Here is a 16240-nt window from a genome sequence, read left to right on the forward strand (position 1 = left end):
ACTTTATCACCAAGAGAGATTACAATACAAAGAGAAGACAAAACAAGAAAAACTAAATAACTGAGTGTCTAAAAGCTATAAGTCTAATCCTAAGATGTTTTAGTAAACACAAATTTTTAAATATATATTTTTATATACAGTTCAAGTCAACCACAACTTTTGCAGACAAAATTCGCCATCTTTATTGATGTTTTGAAATATTCGCAATCAACTTTTACGGCTCCGATTTTCCCTGCTTCATAAACATTCAAATCCGATTTTTCGTCAAAACATAAACAGGTACTCTTTACAAAAGTTGGTTCCCCCCGTTTTCAGGGCCAATCATTACTCGTTTTTTTGTTTTCCTTTGTTAAATCTCTTTTTACAACCACTTTTAAAATGTTCGCTAGATCCTCAGTAACAACAATGATCGCAGTTTTTCAAATTTTTCTCTACACATGTTTTACATCCCATTTTCCGATTTTCATTCCGATAGTCGTTCCGGCGTTCCCCATGAATCTACTATCTACAAAATATCTAGCTAGCTATGTTCTTTTTTTGCTGACTTTCTAAACTTTGTGGATGATTGTAGCTAGAACAAACTATGTGATGGGACATTTCTAAAGAGTAGAATTATCTCACTCACGGTGTAGTATATGTATAGCTAGCTGGCTAGTTAGAAAATCTGTCCAAAAGAACTTTTCTATGCTGATATGTAGCTGATTTTATGCTAGCAAAAATAGCTAATTTTATGTTAGCTACATTGGTAGTTTTATCCCAGGTAAGTAGTTAATTTTATGCTAGCTGTGTAGCTAGTGTATTATGCTAGCTATATGGCACTGTTTGCTCTTTTTTATGCCAGCTAGTTAGCATAAAAAAGAGCAAACAAGAAGTACCTAGGTAGCTATATAGTTATATGCTAATTAAGTTCTATTATTATTCCAGCTAAGTCGGCAGTTTTATGCTAGCTAGCTTTAGGTGTGAGAAAGGCTAAGAAGGGGATCATTACATGTAACATAATAGTGATATATTAGCTAGCTAAACATACCCTTTCTTTGTTTTGTTGAAAATGACCTTCCGTCCATTACGACCAACAAGCCAATATGGCCATCAACGCAATTTTCATTTCCGGCGCTAAGTATCTTAGAGAAGGTCACGTGATATTAGTAAAAGTGACCGTGGCAAAAGCTCTATGCCGACCTGATCTCAACTGGAAACAGCGTGGTCTCGACCAATCAGATTTTCACGTAACATTTTGAAGAAATGACCATAAAAGAGAGTTGGGCAAGAGGGTCAAAAAAATGGGACGTTTTAAAATTTTGATGTACTGGGAAAAGTTTAAGATACCCATTTCGGTTGAATCGTATAAAACACAAAGTTCCACGTGCTTCTTGGTAATTGATCAAACGGTTTCATCTTCGCCAAAGCGAAAAAGGTTTAATTTGATGAAACATATCCTGGGGCTTTCTGCATTAACAGTACCGCAGTGTGTTCTGAATGCAATATTGCATGGGCCAGTGACATATTTTTTTTAGAACCTGATATATCTGAAAATACTAAAAAATGTTAAACGGAACAAGAATGGTGTCCGGCATCAGTGTACAGTTCGGGTCAAGTTACAAAAAACGGAAAAAAAATTCATGAATTATTTCAGGAATTATTTTCTGGTTTAGAAATTATGAGATTTCCAGATCAGGAAATTTTTTTCAATTTTCTGAAATTTATTCTGATTGAACCCAAAAAATGAATGAGAAATATTTTAAATATAAATATATTTAAATATAAATATATTTAAAGATCTTCAGTAGGTCTTGATAATTTCACGAGAACCGCATGTTAGAATTTATATAAAAGCCTCTTTCAAAACGAATGTAGACGTTGAAAAAGTTACCTGATATAATATATAGTGAAAGAATTTCTGTTTCTATAACCTCAGCCGCACTGGTGTATGCTCAGGGGCAGAGTTAAAAAAGTAGATTTCCACATCAACCTTTATATGTAAAACATTTATCGTTAACAAGAGAAGGGACGTACTATCTGCAAAATATGCAGCTAGCTATGTTCTTTTGCTGACATTGCTAAACTTTTTGGTTTTTGGTGTAAAATTGTCAGAGACAATTATAGCTAGAACAAGCTATGTGATGGGACATTCTTATAGAGTAGAAGTATCTCACTCAAAAAATAGCTAATTTTATGCTAGCCACGTTGATAGTTTCATCCCAGTTAAGTATTTAATTTTATGCCAGCTATGTTATCTGTCTGAAAGAATTTTTTAAGCTAGCTAGCTATTTTTATGCTACATTCAAGTTAAAATTGCCAAGGACCAACATATTTTGTGGAGACGGATGTAACTACCAAGCATATACGATAATTAGGAATGTGATGGACATTCCTAATTAGAGTAGAATTATGTCACTAACTGAGGGAGAATGTGGAACAGCTAGCTAACTCGAAAATCTGTCATAAAGAATTTTCTTATGATGCTAGCATAAGAGATAATTTTTAATAGGTAGTTTTATTCTAGCTCAATTGATAGTTTTATGCTAGCTTAGCTGCTACTATTGTGCTAGCTAGCTTTAGGTGTAAGTAAGGCTAAATAAGGGGTTCATAACATGTAAAAAATAGTGATATAATAGGTACAAAACCTCCACTTCTTTCTTGAAAAATCTCCTATCGTTTCTAGCTAGCTACGCTTAGCACCATCTTTAAAAAACAACAAAAACTCCATCTCCGTGCTAAAAAAATACGTTGTCTCGCTCAATATGAAACTTACGAGAAAAATTACCAGACAAAGTTACTGGGAAACACAGTCAAATTTGTCTGAAATTCGTAGTGGGGGGAGAGTGCTCGATATTTTTGATGTATAGGGGCGAGACGCGGAAATCCTATACAGCCTTATATTTGGCTTATAAATGAGGAAATAGGCTTCGCTGGCGCTCACTACGCTTTGCTCCGCAAAAATTAATACCTGAGAAAATTAGTACCTATTTTTTCTTGATTCAAATAAAGTACACATTTCTCCCTGTATGTTAAATAATTTTCTCTGACTAGAATAAGATAGATATCCAATAAATATAGTTTTCCTTAATGAGCTAAATTTTCTTACGGAAAAATTTTTGGACGTTAAAAATTAAGTCTGCGGAAACATGTAATTAATCGGTAGCTCGTTAATTTGATGATACAGACTGAATACAGGGTACAAACAGGTGACTGTTATAAACAGGAAACTAACTACCTACCAAGCCATGCCGTAAATCTCTGAAATGGTTAAAATTGTGGCTATACCATCGGCAACACAGTCAGTATAAGTGATGTCTAAAGGTTGTGGGTTTGATCTCCACATAAAACCAGGGTGGCCACTCCTCCTTAAATTCCTTAAATAACCTTAGAAAAAGAAAATGTCTTTAAAAGTACTTAAATATATATAAATATATAAGATTTTATAATAATGTATAAGATTTTATCTATTCTCCTTAATTTCTCCTTATTTCTTAATTTTTCTGATCCTAACTTTTTTGGAAATGTGTTCATGGATTGTTCATCACCAGTAAAATAGACATATTTCTCTGTTACCTGAATTCCTATATTTTCTATCTTTCAGGGCATAGTTTATATGTATATTTGTATAATATGTATAATTTTCTTATCATAGAACGTAATATTTAACATTAAAGATGAGAACTAAAATTGGTTTTCTCCTTAATTATCCTTATTTTTTTATTTTTTTTATTCTCGTTTGCAGCAAAATATCCTTAAAAATGTCAATTTGTCTCCTTAATATCCTTACTTTTGTTCTCATTTTATTAGTGGTCACTCTGAGAACCGTTGTCTATTTAAGGGTAGAAATTTCATAGATTTCTGTAGCTCAAATGTAATATTACCATTTTTTTTTTTTAGAGTTCCATATTTCTTTACTTTTCCGGCCGACTAAAACAAACACAAGGTCAACTGAATGAAGTAAGTTTTTGTGTGGATAAATCTGAGTAGATCACGTTTGGGCAAGAATAACTTTTCAATATATATGTTCCTATCCACAATATCAATTTGTGGTTGTTTGCATTCAGTTTCTTTAGAAAGTCTCCTGAAAGATTTGAATATTTGCTTTCTTTGGTTTTATTATTGATTGCTAAACAAACACAAAATGTCACACGTTTACCAGGATATGATTTGTCATAATTTCTGAACTTCGATAGATTTCAGGCCCATTTTTTTCTCCACATTTTTGCAGTTAGAAATCTCTTCACTTGTGTGAAGCAAAAATCCCTATAACGTGCTAATTCATATTGTATTGCCACGTATAAAGTCATAATTGTCCTGTAGCATCCTAGGATTTGGGACAACAAATATCGTAAAACCGATAAAAAATACCGTGTCAAATTTACCGTGTGGGATGTGTCTGTGTTTTCTGCTCTTACTAAGCATTATAATAATTTCTCAACAGTGGTTATGTAACAAGAATTTGTTGAAAAAGCAACAGCCTTTAAAAACTTAGGAAAAAAAGTGATAAAAATGTAACTATTTATAACAGATCATCAAATATATATTTTTAACATAACTTGAATGATCATTACATAACTCGCATTATGATTTCAGTGCGATGATAATAGAAAAACTATATTTTGGCGTATACCATTAATGAATTTTGTTCCGGAAAAGTCTAAGTAATTAAAATTTTAATTATATTTTATCTACTTCGACCTAGTCTGCACCACTTTATTAGGGCGCCAAACAGACAAACAAACGAGGTAGTTTTTACGCCTCTCAGGGCATTTCTTTTGTGAATGACGCCTACATTACAATTTGGAATCCGTCGAGCAAAAAACTCAAAGAGACCATTTTCTTACACTAAGTACTCATATGCGACATTCATTTTTAATAGCAAGTGAGACATTAATATTTAACTCGGCATTTCAGATTAATTTTAGGAAATACATTTTGTGTTTATCTTTAATATATTTATTTTGAGGTTTTTAGCTACCCATAACCCTGCCATAAGAAATAAGTACAGTAGCTATATACATTTATAAGATTTAGCAAACAGACTTTATGGTTAAAAGTGAAAGTATATATAACTACCTATAACTTTGACATATAAGACAAATAGTTTTGTGGCTCAGCTAGCTACAACCTTTGACGTAATACAATGGAGACAAAAATGTAATTTTAAACATTGTAACCGCAAGCAATTTAGAACGTTAATGTTCCCGGTCAAAAAGAAATTGTTCTCAGGAAAAATTTCTTTATAGTGCTCTAATACTTTGTAAATAAGAATTCTGTACGGATGCATAATTAACCATAACCATTTTATTGAAAAACTCTCCTTGTTTCTAACATATTTAAATATGTTAGTTCACCCATCCAGTTTTTGTGATGTTGCCGTCCCATGCTATAAAAATAATAAAAGTTAGCCAGGTTTCCTGAAATCATTTGTTTTTTCCTTATTTTTATTTCCAAAACTGATGTCGTTCTGCTGGTGTTTCTCTACGTTAATAAAGTATGAAACAGAACTAAGAGTTCCAGTACAGGATGGATACGTACATAGGAAAGAGTCTTGTTTTTTGTTTTCGTCTTTGTGTGCGTTCCTCGCAATACTTTACATAACTCTGCACCAAATTCCTTTCCCAGAAATAAGGATTTACTTTGTTTACGTTGTGTGATCAATTTTTATGCTCTTGTTTACATATGTAACCAGCCTTCAGGCGAGTAAAATATACGAGAACTAAACATGAAAAAAATATGACGTTAATTTTCCAGAAAAGTGTGCAAACTTGTTTCTCATATATACAAAGCATAAATTATTATAATTGCCGCCCCATAAGGGGTGGCTCTTAGTCCGCCAGGCGTAAATAAAAAGATTTTTTTGCTGAGGGTAATCTTGCGTTTCGTGCTATGCTACTTCATTTCGTGCAAACAAACTACTTAAGTAATACAGCTTCGAAGTAGCACAAACTTTAAAATAAACGAATAGAACCTAAGAAAATTTTAATTGTGAAGCTGTACTTAAAAGCCAGGTTTGGGCAATCAAACTCATGGCGGCGGCCATAGAAAGGTTTGAGTGAGTATCACTGTACCTGACACTGATGCGATGATGACGATCTGGAAGAATCTTTTAATGATGACAACTTTATACATTCTTGCATTACATAGCTGTGGAAAATACTTTGTTGATAATGTTGATAGCTAGCTAGATCAATTTCCATGCTGGACTCATTATTTGTGAACACTGCTTAAAAAACCTACAGCCTGGAGGTAGCTAGCTATATGTCTATGTAATGTAAGTAGCTTCAGTATTTTAATTGTTTTTTTTTTATGTAAAGTTCTGTAAAGTCCTGTAAAGTAGTCACCCCTGAAATTCAGCTGTGCAAAAAGAATGTGTAAGTTTGGATTTGGGAAAGAGAGAGCACTCGCATTTTTCCAAACGTCCAATTGACGTTCGGCTAAACTTCAGAAAATGTACCCAAAAAAATTTAATAAAATATAAACTGCAACACAGTTACGCACTTACTCACTTACTCACTGAGTCCACTTGGACTCTCATTCTTTGTGTGTAGTTAGAAGTGCGTATTTGCGTTTGCAGCTTTTATATGATAACCAAGATTTTTCTGCACAAATTCTACAGTTGCTCCTGGCGTTCTTCACGAAACCACCCACCCACCATGACAAACGTCCATTTAGCTTTGCAGCAACAAAGGTTTATGGGCTCGTTCACAGAAAGTAATTCAGCTAGCATGATCAAAGAAAAAGAGGCGGAGAGGTAGTCTAAAAGCGTATTAAAGTGTACAAGGGGAAGGGGGTCTTCGAAGGGCTTACATATCTATATACGCTTTAAAAAATTATTGCGGTTTTTTTAGGTATCTTTTCTGCAAAAAGTGCGTGGTTATTTCAACTTTAACACCTTAGACCTACCACAGTTACCAATTGTCCTTTTTTCAAGTAACGTGTTATAATTAATAGTCATTAAGTTGATTTTTCGGGGAGGGGTGATCTGTAACTCGGGAAAGGGGTAAGTCGAAAGCAACGCATACAATGGAGTATAAACGCATACAATGGAGTATTGTTAACAAATGATTTTTGTCTGTTTTACCCGCATGTGACTGGTTAATCCTTAAACTATAACTTCATTTTTGGATTGCTTATTTTATCAATTATATATTTTTTAGAGTCAAAAAAGGACAAATTTAATGGAGATCCTAACTGGAAATATAAAGGACGTACTTATAAATGATTAAAGGAAAATTCCTTCTGATACGTTACAACCAGTAAACCACAAGTTTTTTTGGCTTAAAGTTGTAGAAAAACTTGCCACCATTAACATACATATATCTATAGATTTTGTTTTTGCAGATTTTATAGATTATGCCTTTAAATTTTTTAACCTATAAATTCGATTTAAAAATATTTTTAAAGTAATCGTTGGCCTGTTTTTTTTTTTATATTTTTATGTTGTATGATATATACTTTTACATTTTTTATGCGTGTGTCTAAAAAAAGTGTTATTTTGTCCTAAAATCTTATTTTTTATTGGGATTTTTTAATTCCTTTTTTAAATAAATTTTTATAAAGTTTTATTTTAAATGCTTCACAGACTGCATTTTAAACATTTTGAAGTATCAATTGTGTATGCAAAACAGTATAAATATAATCCAATTTATAGTGAGGTAGAATTTAGCAAGAAATTCAGCCGTATATCACTGTATATAATACTGTGCAAAATAATTTTTTAAAAAACTTAACTGGAAATATTTTGTTATTCTTTCGGGATCCTAATAGTTATAGACTGTTTGCTGCTCTTGAAAAAATCCACTAGAAACAAAATCGAATGTGCATGTAACTTCCAGATTTAAACCTAGCATAAGAGCTTGCGGAGGTAGAATGTGCACACGTGATCAGATAAAACGCACTGAGTATCCTTTCATTGTGCACTTCGCGTGTTGGTGCAACCTCGACCTCAAAAGAGAACCAGCCCTGGGGTCAAGGTTGGTGTTGGGGCTAATCATCGCTTTGGAAAATAAGGGGTGTTTTTGTATCAGCTTTGAAAGAACAACTGTCGTATCACGGTAAATAAGGGCGGCAAGTAGTTTCAACTATATACTAGTTTTATATACTCAGCGGATGATCGTTTAATTTTGTTTTTTCAAAACAAGTAACCTTTATTACCAGCTTTAATATTAAGCAATCGAATTAGATGCAAAACTCCTTAAACATACTATAAATATATCCTAATCTATCTAAATAATTAGCTGTGGAACATACAGCTTCTAGTTTGGGTTTAAAGCTCGCACGAAATCCTGATCTTCTGGGATTTAATTGAAGATATGCGTGTCTCAGGCGCTGTTAGTAAATTTGACGGTTAATCTGCTATTTTAAAAGTTCCATAGCTCAGGTTTAGAAAAGATCTCTTTTTGACTGTTTTTTCCTGTAAATAGTTTGTATTTTTATACTTCTATATGCTAATAAATATAAATAAATGCGAATAAAAAATATTTAATCCTAGTGGTATAGACGAGTTTCAATGTTTACATTTTGACGGGATTCCTACGCCTGTGTATAAAAATCTGAAAAATCGACAGGCGATAAAATGCGGATTATAAAGGCGAAGAAACTTACGTTATGGTTAAAAAATCCGCTAGGCTAGTAGCATCTTTTCACTGATGCATGTTGTAAATCAAACTAGATTAACAGAGATGTCTCCACTCAAAAATAAAGTTTGTAATGGACTGGTCTACGGGTTACCGCATGCGTTATTTTGTTTGTCTATTTGTGTAGAAGGTCTGGGGAATGAATCTAGTCTTTACAATAATTGCTCCGGTTTGTAGAAATTTTTTGCAGATCATATACGAAAGGGCGTTCTATTGGATGTTAAGCATTATGTAAAAACTAGCTAACTAGCTAGGAAACTAAAAATCCATCACAGATATTCTCAGAATTCGCCCAATTAGCCGAAAACGCCTATATATATCAGAGCGAGCTCGGGGTATTTTTTGAATGAAATTCCCTCTTTTCGATAACTCCCGAACTCGCTTGGATTATTCCCAATTTCGCCAGAATTATTCCCGAACTGCAAAACATCGCTTTCAATTTCGTTGACTTAAGCATAAAAAGGCAACCTTTGAAGTATTGCAGAATTGTGTGATCAAATTGTAAGAAATGAAGCCCTGTTGAAAACTTTACGCCAACAAACTTTCTCGACAAACTTTTGGGATACAAGGTTCGATGTTTTGATGTTAATAAACTATTAATGAACACTCCTGTCACTATGAAAGGCATGTTTAGTTCACGTAATTCTTGATTTGATTGACGAAGTAATGTTCACATAAACTGTTTGTTTTTTTGACATAGTAAGTTCCCGTGGGGCTCTCAGATAAAGCATTAATACTTTACTACAACCAAAAAGTATGCTTTTTTAATTTTTAAAATAAACGCAGTCTTTTTCAGGCAAAATTTATGGGTGTTTTAAAAAATATTATTTTATTTGACCAGAAGTTACATGGGTGTTATTTTTTGAAAATAGCATTTCCTAACAGACTTCCCATCGGATGTGGAACACACGTACCTGTATCCTGATGGTAAATGTGGATTGTTATATTGACTGCTTGACCCATCATTGTTTAACATTAGTAACATTATAGGAAAACAAATTAAAGTGAAATAAAATTTGTCGTCTGACAGTTTTTACTATAACAGACCACTGTAAGATTTTCACTGGATGTGCAACAGCACATCTGTGCTACGCTATCCACACTGGTTGTGCAGCATGGTTTAACTGGGCTAAGTGATCAACCTGACCTGCAATGCTAACCTTTTGCTGCTTTAAAGAATTTTTTATCTTTTATGTATTGAGGTGTTTTCTCGATGCTGTATTTACTTTATTGACATCAAGTAGCTCTTATACAGGAATTTTTGTTGGATTAAAACATGCTTTTACTGGTACAACTTTTATTAGAAACCTTATTTACTCAAAAAATGATGTAATTTTTTATTCCATCATATTTCAGTCTTGCGTTTGTGAAAATTAATAAAAAGCAAATTTATTTAAATTAAGCCTAATGTTTAAAGAAAACAAAACAATGGATGGAAACCCGGAACATTCAGCCACTTCTTGATGTGGCCGAATGTTCGAGACACACACACATTCGATGTACATTTCGGTTAAAATAAACAGACAAGGACATGATCAAAGATATGAGGCTTCATTGTGAACAAAAATGATTTTGTCATAACTCACTCAATTTTTATTTTAGTCTAATAAAAATTTCTCAGATGATGGGTACAATTGTACTTTACAAGACTGCGTTGGAAAGAAATTAAAAAATATCTTTCCTACAGAATTGTGATAAAAAATTAACATTGTTAAGCTTTTATCATATTTGTGAAAATCTGGATCTAATTATAGAATCTTTTTAACTAAATTATCTTTCCATATAAATAAGAATTAGAAAAAATAGATATTTACAAAATCTATAAGAGCGTTGACAAAATATTGATAATTTAATAACATTCCTTCTAGTTGTTAGTTTTTTATCATTTATTTGATATAATTTCTATATTTTTATTTTTATTTGCTTTTCTTAAGATAGAAGTTTCAACTTACTAGTAATTTAAGTGATAAAATGGTCTACTGTGACAGTAAAATGATAAAACAATAACAAAAACTTCACATTTGTTAAAATATTATCATTTTGTCTCTGTTTACAAATTATCAGAGATTGTCTTCCTTTGTTTGAGCTTTGATTATGCAAAAAAATGAGGATATATAACCAAATCTTTCCAGTCAGGTCAAAACTCCAATGTAAAATAATATTAACACACAGGAATGCTGGAAATGATGAACGACTGCATTTGTAATTGAGTGATAAAATTATATTTATTTAAATTTTCGTCTGTCTACAACAGACTTCATCAGAAAATGACAATGATTGTCATTTTCTGATGAAGTCTGTTGTAGACAGACGAAAATTTAAATAAATATAATTTTATCACTCAATTACAAATGCAGTCGTTCATCATTTCCAGCATTCCTGTGTGTTAATATATATATATATATATATATATTTATGTGGTAGTTTTCTGAGGTGTACTAGTGTTTTGTGTTTTATTACTGTCAATGTAGCTCTATACACTAATAGCTCTATCATTTTAAAGGTTTACCTTTCAAATACACGATTGGTTCCACAAGAATATGTCAGGTGCCCACATATGTTTTTATGGCTCGCATTTCAACGTTAAAAATATCATATAAAGCCCGGGGGTGCTGGGAAAGGGAACGTTACTTTATGCTGGAACTGGAAAATTTTCACAAAAAATTTCCAATAAAAGCTCAAAAAACCCTTGTAGTATATTAAATAATTTATATCCATCTGCAAAACTAGATACAATTTTTACAAATTTATAAAAATGAGACCTAAAAGAAGGATATACGTTAAGGGCAAAGATTTTTCAGACAGAATATGTTGCATCATTACTTTTCGCAGGATTTTTTTATACAATTTGGACATAGCAATTCTGTGAAAGGCATTTAGTGGCTCAATTGCAAAGATTTTTTTGTTGCTGTTTTTGGTTTTTGTTTTCTCGTAACTGAATTTTATAGTAAAATGAAGTAATTCATACCCTTGACGCATAGGAGTGTTTTACTTTGTACTTAATTCTGTATTTTTTTTTTCTTCTCGCTAAATGTTTTCAAAAGATTCCATGAGGTGTGCGAGCATCGCGAAAATTTTATGAATCAGTTTCTTTCAGCGTCTCTTTTGTACGAATTTCTTTCTTGATTATCGTGTTTGTTTGTGTGTGTGTGTTAAATTTTTATTTCTAAATCGCAAACGTCCGTTTTTACTACTAACTTATTGTCTTTCATCTTTTTCAGTCAGGTCTTATTAAAGCGGCTAACGAGTTTTTACTTGTAGGACTAAATATTTCTTCCTTACTGTGAGCTACTTCATGGTCCAATTTTGAAGTAGATGCTAAACCGACATTCCTAGCCATGTTTTCAGAAGCCATGTGGTAAATATTATTTGAAGCGGTATTATATATGTTGTCTTCTTGCACTTGAGCTTCAATATTTTTCATGCTCAGTCGGTGAATTTTGATTTCATCAAGAGAAATGCTCCTTTGCATAGTTGCTGCTACTTTGTCTTTTGGTAATTGAAAAGTTTTGTGACGTTTGGCTTTGTGTTTTTTCATCGACTTTCTCTTGTTATTGTCGGATTTAGGCACTTCATTCTTGTTTTTATTTGTTGACGGAAAATGAAGGTTTGGTTTGCGAAGTTTAATTGTCAGTTTGCGCGCAGGCAAACTAAAGCTGTTTTGTTTCACCCTTGCTCGGTATTCTGTGAACATACCGTCAAAGTCGAAGCTAATCACAGATTGTTCTCTTGGTCTTTTCTCCCCCGCTACCGTGGTTTCATTTAAAAACGTCGTCACAGTCACATTTGCTGCCATTTTTCGGAAATGAGCTTGTGTATTCAGTTTTGGGTTGAAAAGAATAATTTTGATCTTGTAACCGTAAAGCAAGAGCAGGAGACAAAAATTACAAACCATGGTTATGCAGAGCAGTACTATTGCTTTCTTTGTTCTGTCTAGGCTTAGATACAGTGGAATGAATAGCAGCCAACACAAGCACGTGACAAACATTCCAAACCAAATAAATTGTGCTTCGTTAAAGTTTTCGGGTAAACTTCTTGCTTTAAATGCCATAAAACCACTTACTAAGGATAGAAAGAAAATATATCCTATGATAGCGTAGAGCAATATATCCTCATCTACACCACAGTAATATATGTAATTTTTATGAGCTTCATCTCGTAACAGTTCTTTCCGTGGCTTGTTTATTGTGTACCATACAGATATGGCTATTAATTCCAAAAGTACCAGCATAAAGGATATGAACACTTGGTAGCGATTCTGCAAATACTTGGACACCTTTGTAAAACTAGTTTGTCTAAACACGTATAAAAGACGGTATGTTTTGATGACAATGAAAGCTATTATTTGTGCGTACAGAGTTCCGAAGCATGTTGTCTGCAGCATACAGATGGGCGTGGATATGTCCATCATGAACAAGAGAGGTAAGCAAAACAACAACATTATCGAGGTTAGTTGTATTATGGACATCTCTCTACTCGATGATTTGACCACTGGTGTTTCCCAATATCTTAAGAAAGTGACGATCACAAACATTGTCAGGAATACTCCGATCAAGGAGATGGCGAACATGGTTTGGCCTTCATATTTGTGAATTGATAGGTTCTTATTCTGGAGGCTGACGCACTGTGTATGTTTTGTGTTCGAGATTTGTGTTTCTGCGCATTTCTGACATTTTAGCTGATTGTTTAAGGTGCTGATAGTGTCTTTTTGACATTCCAAACACTTCCAACAACATGAAACAGAACTGTGTATGATATAAGTTCCGGGTGGACATGGTAAACTGCATACTGCTTTGGCTACATTGTTGATTCTCCATGTGTCAAAGTATCGATAAAATTTAATTTTTCTTGTCGCACCATTCCATTCTCCTATGTTTCGAAACTGCTTAGTGATTTTTCCTCTGTCCATCACCTCTGTCACGACGGCAAACCTGTATGAGCTGGAATCTACGTCGCCATTTTCTGCAAATTTAAACGTGTCATTTGTAGTGGGAATGGAGAATCGAACCTGCTTAATGTTGTTCAGAAGAGATCTATAGTTAAATGACTTTTCTTTATCTGAACATGTATACTTTCCATTTCTTTTCTTGCAATTGAGAAGTTTGTGTAGACCGTGTCCTATTGCATAGACTGCAGCCATGACGTTATAATGTCCTGTCACAGGAAGTATAACGCCACTTGGTTTAAAATAGTCGTAGCAAGGAAATGTTGCTGATGTTTTGTTAATGGGACAAATACCAAGTGCTAACCAAAAGGGCTCTAACCATGGATTTGAAAATGGCGATTCTCTACCAAGGTTTTTTTTGTGTTTAAGAAAACCAGGTACGACTTTATCACTCATTGTTATCCCAATGACACTAAGATTTGATTTTTGAATCCTTAATACTCTGAAGTCAGTTCTACTTATTTCGGTTCCGATCCAGGTAATGTTAGTTAAACCTTCGTCGTACGCCTTTTCAATAATTTGTATCGCTTGCAACACTTGACACCATAAAACAACAACGCTAGATTTGTCTTGGTATTTTCTTATCTCAGACACAATATTATTCAAGTCGTTTCCTGGAAAACCTGGATCGAACGTTCGTTGCAGTGCCATGCACATATTCTTACTTTTCATTTCATAATTTAAGTTATCAAGGGCTTGTCTGCCATAATCATCGTCTGAAGCTAACACAGAAACGTACGACCAGTTAAATGTGTAAAGTAAGTCTGTGATGGCTCGTGTTTGGTATAGATCAGACGGTAGTGTTCGCAGAAAGCTTCGATAAATCGACTTGATGCCTAATGTTGGACTGGTGGAACGGTACGAGATCTGTGGCATGTAATCCGTACTAAGAAGATTCGACATTGCAGCAGACAAATGCGACGAATCTTCCCCTAGAAAAAAAATTATTTGCTAGTTACTTCTTTCGTACTTAGCATATTTTGCTGATCTACTTTTGTTGATTTAAAAACCTACCTACAACAGCTGCTACTGTCGTTTTGTTGCTGCATTCACAAATCGCATATTTCGCTGATTTGTTTTGCTTCTCTTCAACAAATGCTTTATCGATCATATAGTCTAGTGTGTAATTTATCACCAAATGCTCGTTGTTACAACTGTTTCGGATGTCGTAACCTAATCGCACTCCAGGTAGTAAATCTGACTGGCTGTTAATTTGATTGACTGCGTAAAGAAAACTTTCCGTCCACGTAATCGCCTGAGGACTTAATACGTATTTCTGCAAGTTGGAACGATATCCTTGTACGGGAAATATTCCGCCAATTATGAAGTCACCATCTAACTTCTTTGTTGCTATTTCGTAATCGCAACCTTTTTCTTTCATCGATAATAGTGACAATGTCTCAACATGACTCACTGTCAGTAACACAACCACCATTAAAGATGTCATTTTTTGAATAATTGACCACAGCTGTCTAAAAGCACATTTTCAATATTCGTTAAGGTTTTTTCTATGCTTAAAGTTTTGACAACTTTAAACAATTTTTAAAGTAAAAAATATGTAGTTGTAGTTACATCTTCGATTTCTTTTAAGCCCTCGAATTTATATACTTCGACCATACGTTTGTTAAATGAACAGCCTATCAAACACCTGTTTGTTTGGTCGGTGTGTTTGTGACAGTTCGAATTTGAAGGAGGAAACATATTTTAGTTAAAATGTTTGTTTTTTTGATTATATTTGTGTATTATAAACATTTTTTTGTCTTGAATCCTAAACATGTTTTAAAATGTACATTCACACAATAGCGTATATCAGGTGCAGAACCTCTAGACAGAAATTCGTTTTATTTATCTTTGTTCTTTTTATTCTGTTTGAGAAGGGAGTACGAAGGTTCGCATTTGATTCATAAGATTTTCATATACAAAATCATTTCAAGTTAAACGTTTTTCAAAGCGGCTTAAAAGTTTGACACCTATAGATTCCTATATTTTTTTCATAAAAAAATTAGTAAAATTCCATAATTGATTAAATATATAGTTTTTCGAAAAAAAAACTTATTAAAATGTTATGAAATGTTTCAAACAAATGAAAAAATCATTTGCGACGCTACCTGAGTTCTGTCTTATTGGTTAAAAACGGTCTGTTGCGGATTGACTTAAAATCTTTGCGTCTTGCTACAAGCATTTATCCCACCATAAAACATTTCGCATGACATTACACCCTCTCTCTGCGATATTAAAAATACTTTTTTGTTAAACCTCTTGCTCATCAGATTAACATTAAGTTTACTTTGAATATTTGTGCTTGATCGACGTGAAGTTGCAAACATACAAAAGCAATGTTTATTTATTAATCAAACATTAGATGGAGTGTCAAATGAGTTCTACTACTCGCCTAAACCATTGTTTGGTTTGTTGCCATTACCAAGAGTTACTTAGCATACTTTAGTGTTGTTAGGGGCAACACATTCTGACATCGTTACTCGTTAAAAGTAAAAATCAAAAGATTTTAACATGATTTTTTTAACAAAATTATTTAATGGATATAAAAGCAAATAAAATTGTCTAAAGGATAATATAAATGAAATTGAATTATTTTTTTGTTCAGGTAGCTTTAAATCCACATTTCACTAAAACGACCAAAACTTCCCTTCCTTATTCTTTTATTGCGTAATCTTTC

At 33.2% G+C, this 16240-nt stretch overlaps 2 protein-coding genes across 6 annotated transcripts in view; one reads left to right on the forward strand and one right to left on the reverse strand.

The window, feature by feature from the left end:
* The window catches only part of LOC130630176 (tetratricopeptide repeat protein 39B-like), a 123689-nt gene that overhangs the window by 83648 nt on the left and 23801 nt on the right, over positions 1 to 16240 (forward strand). For all 5 annotated transcript variants that reach the window (XM_057443575.1, XM_057443572.1, XM_057443571.1 and 2 more), the window contains one exon: positions 3877 to 3936. In XM_057443575.1, coding sequence (XP_057299558.1) covers positions 3877 to 3936 — 60 coding nt within the window. The remainder of the gene's footprint in view (positions 1 to 3876; positions 3937 to 16240) is intronic.
* Positions 11021 to 15856, reverse strand: LOC130630174 (metabotropic glutamate receptor 3-like). The gene is made up of 3 exons (XM_057443566.1): positions 15672 to 15856; positions 14578 to 15035; positions 11021 to 14495 (listed from the first exon to the last, which is right to left on the reverse strand). Exons 1-3 carry the CDS (start codon positions 15743 to 15745, stop codon positions 11836 to 11838), a joined length of 3192 nt encoding a protein of 1063 aa, XP_057299549.1. The 5' UTR covers positions 15746 to 15856; the 3' UTR covers positions 11021 to 11835.

The sequence above is a fragment of the Hydractinia symbiolongicarpus genome, chromosome 2, assembly GCF_029227915.1.
Source record: "Hydractinia symbiolongicarpus strain clone_291-10 chromosome 2, HSymV2.1, whole genome shotgun sequence".
Lineage (NCBI taxonomy): Eukaryota > Metazoa > Cnidaria > Hydrozoa > Anthoathecata > Hydractiniidae > Hydractinia > Hydractinia symbiolongicarpus.

Bases quoted from the DNA above. Each gene is read 5' to 3' on its own strand.
- LOC130630174 (XM_057443566.1), bottom strand. From the start codon at position 15,745: ATGCTTGTAGCAAGACGCAAAGATTTTAAGTCAATCCGCAACAGACCG. The intron at 15,036-15,671 runs GTAGCGTCGCAA...ATGTGCTTTTAG, and splicing joins ACCAATAAGACAGAACTCAG to ACAGCTGTGGTCAATTATTC. The intron at 14,496-14,577 runs GTAGGTTTTTAA...TTTTTTTTCTAG, and splicing joins GACAGTAGCAGCTGTTGTAG to GGGAAGATTCGTCGCATTTG.